Source organism: Anastrepha ludens, chromosome 3, assembly GCF_028408465.1.
Source record: "Anastrepha ludens isolate Willacy chromosome 3, idAnaLude1.1, whole genome shotgun sequence".
NCBI lineage: Eukaryota > Metazoa > Arthropoda > Insecta > Diptera > Tephritidae > Anastrepha > Anastrepha ludens.
The window spans coordinates 31,062,123-31,079,509 of record NC_071499.1 but is presented as its reverse complement, the minus strand read 5'-3'; the positions used below and the strand labels follow the sequence as shown (position 1 = coordinate 31,079,509).

Here is a 17,387-nt window from a genome sequence, read left to right as displayed (position 1 = left end):
CTAATATCATTGACACTTTTAGAATTCGATTTTTTGACATATACCCTATGTCCTGAAAGTACCGGGAACGTTTAAATAAAACAAAACAGAATTAAATTTCAGGCAAATTTATTTTATCTCCTTCAAAATATGACCCGTGGGAAGCAAAACACACATGTGCCAACGCTTAATCCAGTCCTCCATGCACACCGACGGAGGGATAGCTTTCAGCTCCTTCGTTGCATTAGCTTTGATCTCCTCTATCGACTGAAATTTCCTTCCACGAAGTGGTAACTTCAACTTGGGAAACAAAAAGAAGTCGCACAGGGCCATATCTGATGAATAGGATGCTTGCACGATGGTATTTACTTCGTGTTTGATCAAATAATCCAGCACAATTTGGGCTCGGTGCGATGGTGCGTTATCATCATGCAAAATCCAAGAATAGTTTGCCCACATTTCCGGCCGGCCAGTCAGACACTAATGACCCCATGGCGCTAAAAAGAAACAAATGTGTGTCTTACAGTCCTACCTACGCGGTTCGTTTAAATTAAACATTCCCGGTACTTTCTGATCATAGGGTACTCAGTAAATAGAAGCTTTGGCAATTGATATAATGAATTCAATTTTGCTCAAAAATAATAAAATACGCAAAGAAAATTGTACGTTCGTAAAAGTTACATTACGTAAACTCCATAATTCTCCTTCTCAGTTCGCTATTAAGAATTTGGTTGATAAATTTGAGTCGACTGGTGCGGTACATAATGAACATACAACACCAATGGGTGTTCGCCCGGGTCGTTCAACTGAAAAACGCCAATCAAGCCTCCAGGATTGGGAAACTTTTTCAAAAATTCGGTTGGGAATACGTTTATATCAATTTAGCATCTGTAGTGTGCCTAATTGCCGACACTTCGACCTCAAAGATCTTTTGTGTCTTTCTACTCTGTGTGTAAATAGTTAATACTAGTCCTATTGACCGGAACTATTACCATGAAATGTATTTTTTTATTATTCCTTGATAAATTATACATTTAGATGGCATGGGGGTGGGGTTATTCACAGAGGTGTATATTGCGGAAAACTCCTTGATTAAATGTATTACATCAGTTTATGTATATTTTATCTAGATGTTCCCAGCCCAGGGATGTTGTTGGCCTGGTTGAAAGTCACATTTTTTCAATAATTTTCGCCTTGCAGACAAATTTCAGTATATCTGTAACGGGAGCACTCGTGATTTCATTCGGATCCATTTGATCTCGATGAAAGATGTGCAGTTTTGTATTTGCCAGCTCAGAATAATCTATGGAAACCGTTATGCTGCAATATGCGCCGATTGTTGTGGAATCAGTCTTCTTAATATTGCGTGCGAGTCTGTACAATTTTTACTATCGACAAATTTTGGCTATTTACTTACTAATTTTTAAATCTAAATTTATACAATAAAAATAAGTTTATACTGTAAACCAGGTTTGACTGTCGCAGCAAAATTGTAAGAATAATTTCTGCTGTCACGTCACCGGGTACTCGACAGTGAGTTCTGCCCGCTTCTTTAACAAGTAATTACACACTCGTCCAATCAGTCGTTGTTCCGAGGGCAATCAAGTAACATAAGTAGTGGCTGCGTTGATTTTTTCGTATATCACCACCACAATCTCAGTTCTTTCGTAAACAAATCGCTGTCATAACCGCGCTTAGATCAGCCAATCAGCTGATTGCTTCCAAATCGCTGAGAGCCGGTTAACGGGCTGCTGTGGGTCACACCTCTGCATTCTGTACATCGTAATTTTATACTACGTAAGCAATTGAGAAGCAATTCTCTGCCGCCGAACAAATTACGCTTTATAAGCTTCTCATTGTGCCCGTCCTGTTGAAACAAAAAACTTTTTTTAGTTAATCTTTTTCAAATTATTTTGTAATAGTGTGTTTTTTTAATCATTTTAAATAAATAAAAGTACCGTCAAACATTAAGTAATTTAATAAATACATTTTGTTAAATATTTAATTTTAACCCTTTTGCATCATTCGTAATAATCCGCGAAGAGAGAGGAGCTTCTCTTATCACCAAGAGCGAAGAGTCCGCGCGAACAAAATCTCTCTCTTATCACCAAGAACGGAATAATCCGCAGTAAATTTTTTTTGGTTAAAGTTTGAGCGAAATAGATAATTTTGGTAATCCTATAACATTATTTTTCATTAGAACAAACAGTAAAAGTCTTGCCAACGCAAGGTATTATTTGAGTACATCACCCATTTCGAGCGGTGATGCAGAAGGGTTAATCGCTAATAGAATATATCTACACAGTAGGCCTGGTCGATTTGTGGGGAGGAAAAAAAATCGCCCATTGCTCTGTGAAAATCATATTCCAGGGATCAAAATAAGAAACTTTGCCGAAGGAACCACACCTCTAAAACGAATTCTGATGTCCCCCAATTTGGGTCGAACTTTTTAGTTTCTTTTCTATAACTCACTTAAATTAATTTTTTCATTTACATATTTTCTGACTAAATAAATTTCTTAAGAGAAAAAATAGATATTATTATAAATAAATAATAAATATTATTATAAATAAATAAGATAAAGATAAAACAAAGCCATTTAGCTGATTTTTTCATGTAAAGGCCAAAAATGGTGATATTTTGAAATTGGGGGACATCAGAATTCGTTTTAGAGGTATGGTTCCTTCGACAAAGTTTCTTATTTTGATCCCTAGAATACGATTTTCACAGAGCAATGAGCGATTTTTAAATCGACCCGCCCTACTACACAGTCTTAAACACAACTACTAGCGAGAGTGCCCTAATATGCATATTTAGGCGTAGCGAGCAGAGAGAAGAGAGAGCGTGCAGTCAACGCTGCACTGTTAAATTTTTCAAATGTACTTGCTTCTTTTTAACATTAAACAGTATCGGCATATCTTGATTATTGGAAAGCCAACGCATTGCATACTTCCTATTTGTAACACATTTTTTTATATCGTTTTTGTTTTTTTGAATAAGTCACTAAAATGGCATTTTGTGATAACAACAAAATTTAACATTATTTTCATTGTACCATTTTACGTCACGTTGCATCTCTATATTTTGCCTAATACAGCTCTCGTCTCACACTCTCTCTTCTCTAAGAAGCACAATTACTGTTAGATATGCGCTCATATTTTGTCAATGTTGGTCTATTACTCTTTGTAATTAAACTCTGTTTCAATGATAATGAAAATGAAAAGCGTTAAAAATGTCTGTCCTTGTTTCTTCATATATGAGTAAATTTATGTTTGTATGTACGTCTCTCTAATCGCCACGCCTATCATACTACTACTCTCTCTCTCTCTCCCTCTTTCGCTTGTCTCCCGTAATATCTCTATTTTTGTCTCTGTCTTTGTCTGTCATGTGTGTGTTTTGCGCTCTGTAAATTCTTTATGAATTCAACTTATTGCCTATTGCTGAAATCGATAAATTTGCTGTCATCACCGCATCGAATGTAACCATTCACTAAATATGGAAATGTTCAATTCAACCAATTCTAAACAAACAACCTATATTCATAGGAAAGCACTAACATTAAATTTAAGGCTTTTTTAAACATACTGCATACTCTCATAAACGTACCTAAAACAATAAAAATCTTCATATGTAATGTGCAATACATACAATTCATAAATTCGTGTATATAGGTTTGCACAAAAAGTGTTAGAATCCTTTTTTTTTATGTCAGTCAGTAAGTTAATAATTTGTTATTGATCTTATTCTCGCCTTTTCAAAAAATCCTACTCCAACACTTCAACTTCGCCTCTTCTCAACTCTCGATGCAATATCCAACCCTGTACAATCAAATTCTGCAATCATGACTATGCGACATGTTGCTAATTTTCAACAATTCCCGACACACTTTGATTGCCAAACACACACAAATAAAAATGTCGAATGCGAAAATGTGATTTGAAATAAAACGAATTACTGGCGATGATGAAATCGGTATAATTAATTGATTTTCACTACATTTATTGATTGTGCTGAAAATGATTATTTATCTGAAATAAACTGAACTGAACCGAACTGATCTGATCGTATGTGATAACGAACAATAAAGGTGGAGCGACTTTGCAAATGTCAGATACTGGTGGATTACCTACGTTACCGGGCACGGTGGGCAGTACAAGTGGCACACTAATACAATTGCCGCCGGACAACGCGCCAACATTTTACATACCTCATAGGATTCCATATAATACTAGTAAAGAACGTTTCCAATTATTCGTATAATATACAATCGTTTGTTTTTGTAATGATCGTTGCACGATCTTTATTGAATATTTTTAAAGTAAATTAAACATTTTTTCTTGTTCTTGCTTTATACAGATAATAGTGGCATAGCTGAAGATCAAACGCGAAAGCGAGAGATACGTTTACAGAAAAATCGTGAGGCAGCGCGCGAGTGTCGGCGTAAAAAGAAGGAATACATAAAGTGCCTGGAAAATCGTGTGGCGGTGCTTGAGAACCAAAATAAAGCGCTCATTGAAGAATTGAAGTCACTCAAAGAGCTCTATTGTCAAACGAAGATCGATTGAGAAAGGCAGGAGGACGACGAGGACGACCATGCGGTTGAGGCGAAGGTGGCGGCTTCGGCTGATTATGAAGACAACGACGACGGCAATGTCGACAAAATTGAGGCAGTAAGTGCAGCGAATTTGGCTGTTGCTGCGACCATAGGAACTGATAACTTTGAAACTGTTGTTGCCAGAGGAATTATTAATCTCAATCCAATAGTTGAAACGGAAGGACTTACTACTGAGAATTCCACGCTAATTGATGGGTTAACTTATGTTGACGACGATGATAGCAACCTTTACGAGGAGGATGCTGCATCGGAAAGTGTTAAAGTTGAAGAAATTGATCCAGCCAATAATTGTGAAATGCAAGTGGTGCATCTGGAAACCACTTCGTCTACAGCGGCAACAGCAACAACAACAACTATTGTGCGTCGCCTTGTAGTTGCAAATGTGAATGCTGCCGCTGCCGCTGCCACTGCCGTGAATGCCACCGCCGCCACCGTTGTTTTTGTGCCCGCTAGACCTCCCACAAATTGTTAACCTGATTCGGCGAAGAATTAGCATTGCACTAATTTTTCGACTGAACTAATTTTTTGAAGAAAAAAAAACAAAACAAAAACAAACAAAAAATGCAAGCATGGAAAAGTGAAAAGGAGAAAATACTTTTTTGTAATTAAATTTATATATCTTTCTATTTAAAATTAGATGAGATATAAGATAAGAATAGATGCATTTTAGTTGTGTAAATGCTATTCAACTTCATGTGTAATGATGTGTAATGGAATTTGTGGAAATTGCAAACGGCTGTCAAAATGTAAAAGGTCGTGGTGATTTTCGCAAAAACCTTAAGTGAATGCAAAGTGAAAGCAAAAATAATTTGCATCAAATGTTTTAAATACAATTTTAAATTTAAAATGAATTTGTTTCTAAGTTTGTATGCTACTGTACTATAGACGATGATGAGGAGTGTGGAAAGGAGTAGCAAATGCTTTTGATACCTTGGCTCCGTAGAAAATTATGAAATGAGAAAACATATTGGAAGTTAAGTAATAGAAAATAAAACTGAAGTTAAGGTTAAAACAAAAACTAAATGACGAAAACATTTCGAAACTTAAATATCAAATAAAAGTTGTAAATTATACTTAAATTGTTTAATAGTGCACATTTATTTTTATGTGTATTTATATATTTGTGAGAAAAGAGAGTAAAAGTTAGAAAAAAAAAACAACGCAAAGGACGAAACCGAAATCATCACCAGCAAACGAGGCAGAATCGCAGTAGTTAGTCCTCCGATTTTCCTCGCTTATGTGGTAAAATAGTAAGGACCATTTTTTCGTGCTAATTTAACTGTGGCGAGTTTATAACTAAGCTCAACCCGATAAGATTCAACTTGAAAACTTAGTTTAACTGCAAATCAGGTTGAAACATGCACTGAAAAACTGATCCTAAATCTATTTGTTGCTTGCAAGATATATTATATTATATTTTGAAGTCAACAGTAATTTATATGCTTATTTTTTAATTTAATTTCGTTTACAAATGTAAATCACTACACCATAATTCATTACAAAAGCTCTTTGTTATTACTGTCTTTAGTTTAATTAATTTAAATAAAAAAGATGTGCCGAAAAGCGGCATGAATCAGAGTCAAAAGAAAATTGGAAAACTCTTTTTTAAATAGATGTGTTTTATTGTACAATATATGTATGCATATTTGTGAAAATGCGGGCAAATCGTGTAATTTATAGGTCGCATTGAACAAGAGAAAGGGGGGCTTTGCGCAAATTAAAGGGTGATCAATTTAGAGGTGTCGGATTTTAAATTAAAATAAAACAACGAAAACTCAAATTGATTGGGAAATCTTTATTATTTTTTATTGTTTCAAGGCAAGCCCTTTTAAATACGGGCATGAAAAAAATTATGTATTTAGTTTGACAGTATTCACGCGTGATCTGTTAAAAAACGAACCCTATTGGTAAAAATAGCTCCAATCTGATCACTCTTTACATAAGATTCCTTTGGAGACCAATTCGTTTCTTCGGTGGTGAATGATGTGTTCGCGTGCTTTATTACAAGGTTTATTAATTAGATGCTGCTTTACTTTTTTTAAATTTCGGGCGTTTATAAATTTTTTATGTTAACCCTTAGCGGCCGAAAGACCCCGCTACGGAGACATGAAAATAATTCAGTTTTCATTTCATTTATTTATCATCGCTGTAGTTTTCTTTAACAAATATTGCAACTTTGTACATCTCTGGTTTGTTGATCATATGAAATTATAAAACAAGTAAATATATTGAATTCATATCCAAATAATTTAATTTAAGTTTTCATCCTCATAAACGTTTTAGAACTTCACCTAATTTTCCGTCGTCTTATGGGCGGCGAGTATTACAAAAAAGCTCTCGGCCGTTAAGGGTTGATAACAGTTTAGACTATCGAATAATTTGCGCTATGGGAGTATAAAAAATATCATACTGAATTTCAAGTCTTCGTTAACATAAAAATGTTGTTTATTGTGTTACTTAGTATTCTCCGTACTACTCGTTCCCACGACTGGCAGTTCTACGTTAACGGGATGCTCAGGATTTGTATCCGGGGAAAAAACTGTCACTTTAGCAGCATTCCCCAAATTTGAAATTACTTTTATTTTTTCATTTGTGACCAATGACTCCGTCCTGATTGTAATATTTTTGTTCAAGGATTGATTATGATTCGATTTTTATTTTTCCATTCAAGAATAATACTCAGCTTTCGATTTTTGTTTTTGTTTTCTTGTTGGAGCATAATGATTAACACCAGATTTACCTGACCAGTCAAAATTCTTGCTGCATAAAAATTTTTTTCCCGTAATGATATCATGTCTTTTGTATCTGTAACTAAAGAATTTGTTTTATATTATATTATATTATATTATATTATATTATTTTATAAATATTTGTAACAAATATACTTTTTGTTATTGACACTTATGCCAGTACCAGTCAAAATGACTGTTGCAAGTTTCTATGTGATGAAAATGCATTGGGCAGCTCAACAATTGATAGTACTGCAACATTTTTTCGAGAGAAAATGTATGAATGTGGGGAAACCATGATTCTGAAGCAGAACATTCGGCGGCTCTTTGCCTCAACTTCTTTTTCATAGTTATCACCAGGCTCTCAAAATGACAAAATGAATGAAACGAATAAAACCTTCTGCATATTTGGAACATCGAATTTGCATACCTATGGAATGTATTATTATTATTTTGTCATTATTAATTGATAATATCCATAAATCTATTTATGTATTGCAAGGAATATTATTCATCTTATTTTGTCACTTATAAAGGGAAATAAAGGTCAGAAAGTTCGCTAAGCACTCACTTATATTGAAGACCAGTAATTTTGACTGGGCTTGGTAGAAATAGGTATATTCAAACAGCTCGTAAATCTAGTGTCAATTTCGATTTTTATTTTTTCGTTCAGGAATAATAATTTTTTCGTTCTGCTCTGAACGGCGAAATGTGTGTACATACATACACTTGTGCTTACATAGTTAGTTTCTTTATCTTTTGACAATGACTCTAATATTTTTCATGTGCAAGGTTTACGAAAATCCCATAAATTTTCACCAAAATTCCAATGTAGAGAAAATACGTTTTGAGCCACTTCAAATTTACGCTTGCAAACTAAAATTGTATGGGATATAAAACTGAGTACTGAGTTTTTTTTTTAATTCTGATTAAAAAGTTGAGAATTTTCATGAAAAAAGTAGAGTTTTTACAAATCTTGTACAAAGTTTGAAACTCTGATTTATATGATAGATATCTGGTGTAGAATGAATATATGTTTTTATATAGTTTATAGGTAGATCAATTTCAAATCACTATTTTCTTTTTATCAATGACTCCATACAAATTCTTCAATGATTTCATGATTTTAAAAACAACTTTCAAACTCGCTGTTGATGCTTTTTGACCCTGAATTCCTGCACGATTACCAAATATATAGTGCCCAAAAAGATTGACTGTTTGACATGATATCCCATCTTACAAAAACCAATGGTCAACACTATCGTTCATATAACCAACTTAATCCCCAAAAAGTCGGTAAAAATGACTCCGCATTTCCAGCATTATTTTCGCAGAAACGAGGTCATCGATGCCACGACTCCAAAGTTCTGCTTAAAAAATTCCAAAAATAATGGTATCTATCTGTAAATCGACTCTCACTCCTAGAATCTTCTTTGAGTTGTCATTGTTTGTGAACTCCCTCTTTCTCAACTACGACTTCTGCCTGCCTCATATCATTAAACGGCTAATACTTCTTAAACTAATTGTTGTAAATATCAACTTGCTTGGCGTGGAATTGGATTTAGTTATTTGTTTTTGTGTTGAGTGGTAATTTATATATATATTAGGTTTTCCTTTTACATATGTATAGATATGATCGGACTCATAACTCGTTCACAAAAACGTTGAATCTTCTTAAGATTTAGTTATAGTCGCACTAGAAATTCCATTTGCTTTAGTTCCATTGTACGAGTAGTACATTTTTTAAACAATTTTAGTAAAGCTTTATTGGTTGATTGGGTACGTCTTGGATTGAATGAAAAAGAGTTTGTGGGAAATACATTTTTAAATAGGTAGGCAGATGTAAAATTTAAACACAAAAATACTGAAAAGTTAAATATAAGGAGATTTTAAATGATGAGGAGAAGCTCAAAAGTTTCAAAAAAAAAAAGGCGCGGATTTTTTTATTCAATCTAAATGAAAGTATTAATTGACTTTCGTACAAATTAAATTTAAAAAAAAATTATTAAATGAAAACAAAGGTCAACTTCACGAAAATACTGCAGTAAGTGGCTATGGTTTGATCTGCTCAATATAAAAAAGAATTTTGTTCGAAATGGTGAAATGTTTAGGCAAAAAATCCAATAAGGGAAAAATTAAGAGGTAAACACTTTAGACGAGATCGATAATCACGATAAAGTGTGTTTTAGTTTTTTTCCGGATTACCTAACAGTGGTTTTGAATACCAAAGAAATGTTTAATGAATGAAATGTCCTTACAACAGAGTACAATTTAAAGCAATTCAGAATGCAATAGTTAATGAATGTAACAGCAAGATGCTAAAAGTATTCAATATCGAAGCTGCGTGGAGTAAACAAGGAGTTTACTTACATTTTGCATAACCGTTAAGTCACTATCTATTACTTTAAAGAATCCGCGTTGGAGCTCAAGCGATTGCGGTTTTAAAAATCGCACATCTGAGTTTATATAACAAATTTCAAGAAAGTGTAATCAGGAAATTGGTTTTTAAATAAGGCTAATGTTTGCTAAATTAAAAAATGCACAGCGTGCTAGACAGATTAACCCCTTGACGTGCTTTAACGAGTCTGACTCGCGATGAAAATGTTGGCCCAAACATGAATATGACGCACCAGGCTCGAGAATAGATTGTAACGTAATGAATCGATTTCAAATAAGTAATAAGTACAAAAGATATTAGAGTAAAAACAGCAGTATTGTGCAAAGAGTCTATATCGGAGGCATTTACATTTCGGCTCGTGTTGTGACCTTTCTCGCGCATCAGTCTAATCTGTTTACCACGCGTTGACACCTGGGCCGGAGTTTCGTCGAGCTAAATGGCACGGCAAGGCGTTAAAAAGGTTGTGTGTGCAGGAATATGTGGCAAATTATTTATAAACACTAAATGCCATTATTTTAAATACATTTGTTCTGACCCCTTCACTGCTGGTGCCACTAAATGCGTGTACGTACAGTGGGTAACACTGCAAATCGTACAGCTACTTTTCGCAATGTTAGCAATACTTACTTTTTTGTTGATTTTCCATAATATATACAAGAGGGCGCAAAATTAATCACCCTATCGGTAGATTTATAATTTTTGCAAGTGGCGTCGTATGTTAATCATATTTGACACTTGTGTACTACGCAGTTGCGGTGTACAAACAGAGAAGCAATGGAGCGTAAAGGTCAAAAGCAAGTTTCCGACACTCAAAATGATTTTTGGTTTTATTTAGTAAATAACTTATTCAAAAACAAAATTCACTAATTTTGCGTCACCTTGTACATATATTCCTAGCAGTATGAATCATAGTCCCACACAAACATATAGAATTTTTTCGGGTCTTTGGTTCACTTAATTAAAAATTTGGTTTCACTTAAAAAAATTTTTTTAGCTCACTTAATTACTTAATTTTAGTGGTAGTTTCATATGGCGCAATTTTTAATAAGTTTCTAGAAAAGTTAAGAAATTACGAAAACAGACGGATCGCAATTTTAGAAACTTCGTCGTGTTTTTGTAAGTTTTTTTTAAGAAAATTTGTCTTAACAGACTGTTGTTGTAGTATGAACCAGATTGTAAACGTTGCAAAAACCAGCTGGACGTTTTTCAGTGACACGAGCTGTATGTAGGTACAGTTGCGGTCAAAATAATCGCAATAGGAGACTCATTGTAAATTTACCACGTCTATTCCAACAGAGCAATTGGTAAGACCAGCAAAATTTCGATTCAACACAAAATTTACTATTAAAGCTAACAATTATGAAAGATATTTTACAATGATTTAAATGAACATGTCTACGAGGAAACTACGCTCAGATAGGCTGCGCTATTGTTTTTGACCTTCCAACAGAGCCATGACCACAAGCAAATGGAAAAAGTCGCGCAATAGTATTTTAAGTGCAATTCGAGAAAGAATTTGCGATGTGGCAATTAGAATTTTTGAATAAATAAATCATTAGCAATTCGAACGTCATTTCAACAGAAATGAGTAATGTTTGATCTCAATGCAAGACACTGAGCTCCAATAATTTCAAATACCAGCGTACCAATAAATTTTTTTTGTCGGGACAGACTAGCAAGTACAGGACTCAGACACAATTAAATCCATTCTACTACACGATTCCCTTTTTAATTTTCTTTAAATCTACTCGACGTCTGAAGAAATCTTAGTAGTGCCAAGGAGCCAACGTGGTCGCTTCTTAACACATCAGTGTCAAATACCTCAAGCCTGATGCGAGCGAAGGCGGGGCAGACACACAGAAAATGGTCCGCAGTCTCATCCTCCTCTCCACACGAAAGTGGCCCGTCATCAGTCCAACCAGCCTCCTACAGTTCCCTCTGCTTAGAGACAGGAGTAACTGCGAAGGTCGGTCGGACATGACAGGTAACATCCGTTTTGTCCATCTGCATCCTCCAATCAAATACTAATGATGAGAAACATTGATGAGGGCAAATACAATTTAGTGCATTTAGTGCAAAATATACGAATTTAATACGACTTAATACGGCTTAAAATAACCCAAATTAATGCATGCATTATAATTTTTTTCGATGGTTCATTTTTGAGATTTTAGATTTTTTGAATTGGCTTATATTAAAGTGAGAAGATGTAAAAAGATGCTTCACAAGTTGGTTTATAATTTAACTAACATGCAAAAAATATAAATAAAAAAATCATACAAACCAACGGAATACTACTTCTATTTGCTGTTTTTCTTTTTCTCTGGGTTATTATTTTGACTGCAGCTGTATATATTTTGTATTAGGACGAGGAGATGCGACAAGTACTCGGGGACAAAGCCACTTTTTTGATTGCAAATAAGTAAAACAATTTACTCAATGAGTAACCTTTATAAGATTACAAAGCTTATTAAATCGAAATACAAAACTAAAAAAACAACATGGAATTACATTTCATAAAAATAATGAAAGAAAAATGTAAACAAGTGAAAGATGTAAATGTTCAAATATTAAATGCAGTTATGGTGCATGCAAAATTTTATGTAATAATGAATAACTAAAAAAGGCACAGGAGTTAAAAGTAAATAGATGTAAAATAAATTCTTAATAATTAAAATTTGTACATTGAATGTTTTTTCTAAAGAAAATCAAATGTAGCATAGTGGCAAAAATTTGAAACTCAAATTAAAAAATTAATTAATTTTATAAAATCAAAAAGTTCAATATTAAAAACTGCTATTGATATCCTAATGAAAAATATTGACCGGGAAAACGGTAGGAATGAAAAAACATGCATACATATGTATGTAAATATATACAGTATAGTGCGAAAAAGAATCTCAAACAGAATAAAAGGAAAAATATCGAAATTAATATGGTTTTAGGTTTTACTAATACAGAGTATTCCAAAAAAACCGACACACTTTACGTTATTCGAAAAACAGTATATAATTAGAAGGGTTACATATTCGTATTAAAAGAGAAAATTAACACTAAACCTACCGATACTTTACGTATTCCTATTCCTACCAAAGTGTGTCAAATTACCCATCTTTAAAATGTTGTATTGTAATATATATAAGGCCACACATATTTCTCGGTAAAAAAATTAGCAAGAGAGGAGCAAATCTTGAAAAATACATTCGATGTATTTTTTAATAAAAGTCGCGAAGGCAAACGGCGATTTAATAATGTTATTTCTAAGAACTTCTGACTAGGTTTAGTGTTAAAGAAGACAGTTGTAGTCTTAGTCAGCGCATATGTTCGAATTTCTGCCCATTTTGAAATACTTACCTCACGTGTTGCTTTATGAACAGATTTTCATGAAGATTTGCGATAAGTTTCCATTTGTTTTTCTTTTCTCGTGGCAATTTGGGATAACCGTGGCCTCCCGGAACGCTGTTTTTGGACATTTTGAACAGTACCGTATCTTGCAAACTCTTCCCTGATGCGGATATGGGTGAGACTAGCAACTAACTTTTCAACGATTTTTGCACTACCACTACATAAACCTATGCTAGAACATTTAAATTATTATAAATTAAAGGTTTTCAAAGTCCAGTGTAATATCAGCCACTGGGTTGGGCATAGTGCATTAAATGATTAATGTAATAAGCGGATGGTTAAATCACTGAAAAACTGAAGATTTAATGATAATGAAACCCTTATTTTAACTACCAATAAAAAATTAGTGGCAGTACAATTTAGTGGTAGCGCAAAATGCCCAATAGCCATTACCTTATATATGTTTTACCTAGAAAAAAAAAATTTTTAATTATTAAGTATAACATATTAAAGTGAGTACAGGGTCCGGCACTTGAAGTGTAACCAATTAAAAAGGCCATAAATTTAGTTTGAAAAATTACTTTTATTCAATTCAAGGTAGGAAATGTGTGAAAATAATACAAAATTAAGAATCAATTTACTTTTGCTCGATATGACCACCTTTTACCTTGGCTATGACCTTGAGACGATCCAGAAATGAATCGCAAGCTGCCCAAATATGACTTGCAGGTATTTTGGCCCGCTCGCGGCTTTTTTCAGCGCCTCGAGACTGTGAATCTTTTAGTTCGGACCTTGCTCTCCAAAATGGCCCAAAGAGAATAATCCATCGGTTTGGCATCTGGTGAATTTGAGAACCATTGTGTGGACCTTATGAAGTTCGGAACGTTGTTTTTTAGCCATTTTTGGTTCACTCGAGCTTTGTGAGACGGTGCCGAGTCCTGATGAAACGTCCATGGTCTGCCACTGAAATGTTTGTCTGCCCACGGCTGCAAAGCAACCTCCAGAATACTTTCCCGATAAACGCCTTAGAGTCATCTACTGTGAAATTCAAATCTTTATGACAAATTCCGAATGCTGCTTCCGGTGCTTCTGGCTTAAAAAAGATTTTCAAGCCTTAGTTCTGGCCAAACGTTCTTTCCTTTTCAAACTTTCCATTCAAAACTCCATTTATTTCACTTCTATGATAACTAATCGCATTGGAATCGCCAAATTAAAATTATTTGGTTTAATGAAATTTTCTATATATCTGTAATAAAATGATAAGACCCAGAATTTTTTACATTTACGTGGCTTTCTTGGTAATAGAGTCTTTCGGTTTTGCCATTTACTTGCCTGTACAACCAACAAAAAAAACAAAAACAAAAAACGATTTTACTTACAACAACATTTTAGTTTACAACATAACAAACAAAATATTATTTTATATACACTGCGTTCGATACTGTTCATCATCGTCATCATCATTCTATCGTCTCCGTTGCGGAGCATAGCGACAAAGTAAAATTTTTCCATTTTGTGTGATTCCCGGATATATTTTTCATTTGCTGCCAGGTCATTATTTTGTCCACGGCTTTGTATTTCTCTTCGATGCAGCGTCACCAAGAGCCCCTAGGACTGTCTCTTCTGCGCTGTCCTTGCGGGTTCCAATCCAGCGCTTGTCTGCTGATTTCAGGGCCACTTTTCCCTAGGGTATGGCCAAGCCATCTCCATTTACGTTCTCTTATTTCAATTGCAATTGGTTTTTGATGGCATCGTCGTTGCAATTCGGTGTTAGATATCCAGTTGTCTGACCACCGTTATTTTGAAATACAGTTACCAGTAATTGGTAAATATATAAAATAAAAATTTTAAATAGGAAAAGGTTGTGTTTTCACCCTTGGTAATTTCATATTTTTCGTAAGCGAATTTATCCCCTAATGTATATACTCCCTGGTCACTTTTTTGCACTAACCTGTATATTTTTCAGTAGCTAGGAATAATATAATGTACTTACACATAAATAAATATTTATTAATTTTGCTAAAATTTCACTTATTTAAGTCCCAGATACCATTTTTTTCGAATTCGTCAACATGGAAATACTTCGTTTAAATGTCGGAACATGTCCGATTAGGGGGCGTCCATAAATTACGTAAGATGTTTAAGGGGGGGGGAGGGGGTCGAGTCAAATCTCATCTAATCTTACGTTGGAGAGAGGGGGGGTCTCGGCAAATATCACGCAATTTTTTTTCTGATTGAAACAAAAAAATTGTACATGCTTAAGATTTAATCTCAAGCGTAATCGTAGTATGATTAAGATTATTCACTAATTCGTTCGAAAGAAAATAATTTCATTCATACTTCGACGTTATACATTACTACTGTCAAACCACCATATTTGTTTTATACCAAATAGCTCAATTTAATCTGAATTTGCGGTACAGTGTAGCCCGTCGGTTGTTTTCGCGCCACTATGAGCCGAACGCCCTATCACTCAGGTTGACGTTTGACAATTCCGGACTTTAAAGAACATGACGGAAAATCATTTGCTCCATTTCTAATACGCGTACCGATTCAACCGCTGAATGCCTTCATCAGCACGCCTATTGATCTCTATTGCCCAAGTATACGTGATGATTTAGAGAAAATATGCTGCAGTACATGCGGTATTTACTTCGCATCTATCACAATTTTTTTTTCTTTTTACAATAACAATCCAACGCGTTTACATAAGAAACCCACATTTTGAAAAATCTCACGTGAGATTGGAGGATGGGGGAGGGGGTTGAATAAAATCTTACGACATCTCACCAAGGGGGGAGGGAGGGTCAGAAAATTGAAAAAAACACCTCACGTAATTTATGGACGCCCCCTTAGCACTAAATTGACACAAATTATGCAGCAGAGAAAGAAAAAAGTACTGTTAACTAATAAGTGATGAGATGAGAATTAGAAAAAAAACAGAATAAAAATAAAAAAATAGCAACACGAAACATTCAACACAATTGTAACAGGAGTGTTTTAACATTTCCAATTTCAATTTTGAAAACAAACTGAAATCAAGAAATTAATATCAAATCAACTAAAATTACAAAAACAACTGAAAAATATTGTAGATTGCAAAAATAAATGCAAAGAAATGAATTATTTTTGATGTGAAAAACAAGTAAAACTGCTTATCTTTCATACATACATACATACTATATATTCATACGTGATTAATAAAATAGAAATACTTGATTGCCAAGCAAAACTGAACTCAAGATTTTGAAAAGAAATTTTAGCAAAAGTGAAAGTGCCACCATGCAAACGGGTTGAAAACTACGATAAAACAATAAATAACGGAAAATAGATTTTTGCCAGTTTTCATTGCTAAAAGAGGAAAATTGTGTGTATGACACAGGGGTATACATATGTATGAAAATAAATTTCATTTATGAAAAGGAGCAGACATTTTTAGAAAGATAATTACTAAGAACGAATGCAACAAATTAAAAACAAAAAACTCTGTTATAATTTGTCCTAATGATAGATATTGAAATAAAAAAATATATTTTAAATGCAAAATACTTCTTTTTCCTTATAAATAAAAATGAATGTGTATGCGTGTGTGTATATTTTATATGCGTCCAAAGCACTCAACTGATATTTATGAAATTTCCTGTGATCTTTGGGCACAATACAGGCGACACATACTCGCATGTAAAGGGTTTTCCAATAAGAGGTGTTATTTTGATATTCAAAGAAAAATGCTATTTTTTAATATAATATAAATGATCGGATGTTTATTTCATTATAAAGAGGAAGTTATGCCGTTAATAGTGGAAAGTAACATCAGGCAAATGACCACCACGACCACGCTTACAGGACAATATCCTTTTCATGAAATTTTCGCATAACCGAATTGTCTACCCTATGTCCTCGATAGCCTCACGAATTCCATCTTTGAGGTCTTGAATCGAGCCTGGGCTGTTCACGTAGACCTTCTCTCTCCCAAAAAAAAGTCACAAGCTGTTAAATCACAAGATCTTGGTGGCCACTTCTGATCACCTCTTCGAGAGATAACACGGTCCGGAAACTTTTCCCGTAAAAGATCAATGGTTTCGTTGCTTGTGTGGCACGTAGCGCCGTCTTGTTCAAAATAAAAGTTCTCCAGATCAATACCATCCATTTCCGGCCATAAAAAATCGTTAATCATCTCTTGATAGCCTTTTATATATTTAAATAACACCTGTTATTGGAAAATTTACCATATAAATAATAAAATAAAAATATAATTAGTAATTTATATAATTTTTCTATCAAAGAGTCGTCCTGCCGAGAAGTTTTTCGTGGTCTTTTT

At 34.0% G+C, this 17,387-nt stretch overlaps 1 protein-coding gene and 1 long non-coding RNA gene across 15 annotated transcripts in view; one reads left to right on the top strand and one right to left on the bottom strand.

Moving 5' to 3' along the window:
- Window positions 1-4,641, top strand: part of LOC128857305 (cyclic AMP response element-binding protein B) — a 47,281-nt gene extending 42,640 nt beyond the window's left edge. For 9 of the 10 annotated variants that reach the window (XM_054093008.1, XM_054093013.1, XM_054093005.1 and 6 more), the window contains exons 5-6: window positions 4,067-4,210; window positions 4,336-4,641. In XM_054093008.1, the coding sequence (XP_053948983.1) occupies window positions 4,067-4,210; window positions 4,336-4,544 (353 nt within the window). In that variant the 3' untranslated portion in view covers window positions 4,545-4,641. The remainder of the gene's footprint in view (window positions 1-4,066; window positions 4,211-4,335) is intronic. The other variant, XM_054093014.1, reaches the window with a different exon arrangement.
- A 2,069-nt stretch (window positions 4,642-6,710) lies between these two features.
- LOC128857307 (uncharacterized) lies at window positions 6,711-16,435 on the bottom strand. 5 transcript variants are annotated; one of them, XR_008453919.1, is made up of 5 exons: window positions 15,060-15,173; window positions 13,076-13,298; window positions 7,480-7,686; window positions 7,052-7,405; window positions 6,711-6,978 (listed from the first exon to the last, which is right to left on the bottom strand). It is a non-coding gene; the product is annotated as an uncharacterized LOC128857307 (long non-coding RNA). The 5 variants fall into 5 exon arrangements; XR_008453922.1 differs by lacking the exons at window positions 13,076-13,298; window positions 15,060-15,173 and adding an exon at window positions 16,247-16,435; XR_008453920.1 differs by lacking the exon at window positions 13,076-13,298 and having other exon boundaries at window positions 7,480-7,753.
- Between the last annotated feature and the right edge of the window lie 952 nt (window positions 16,436-17,387).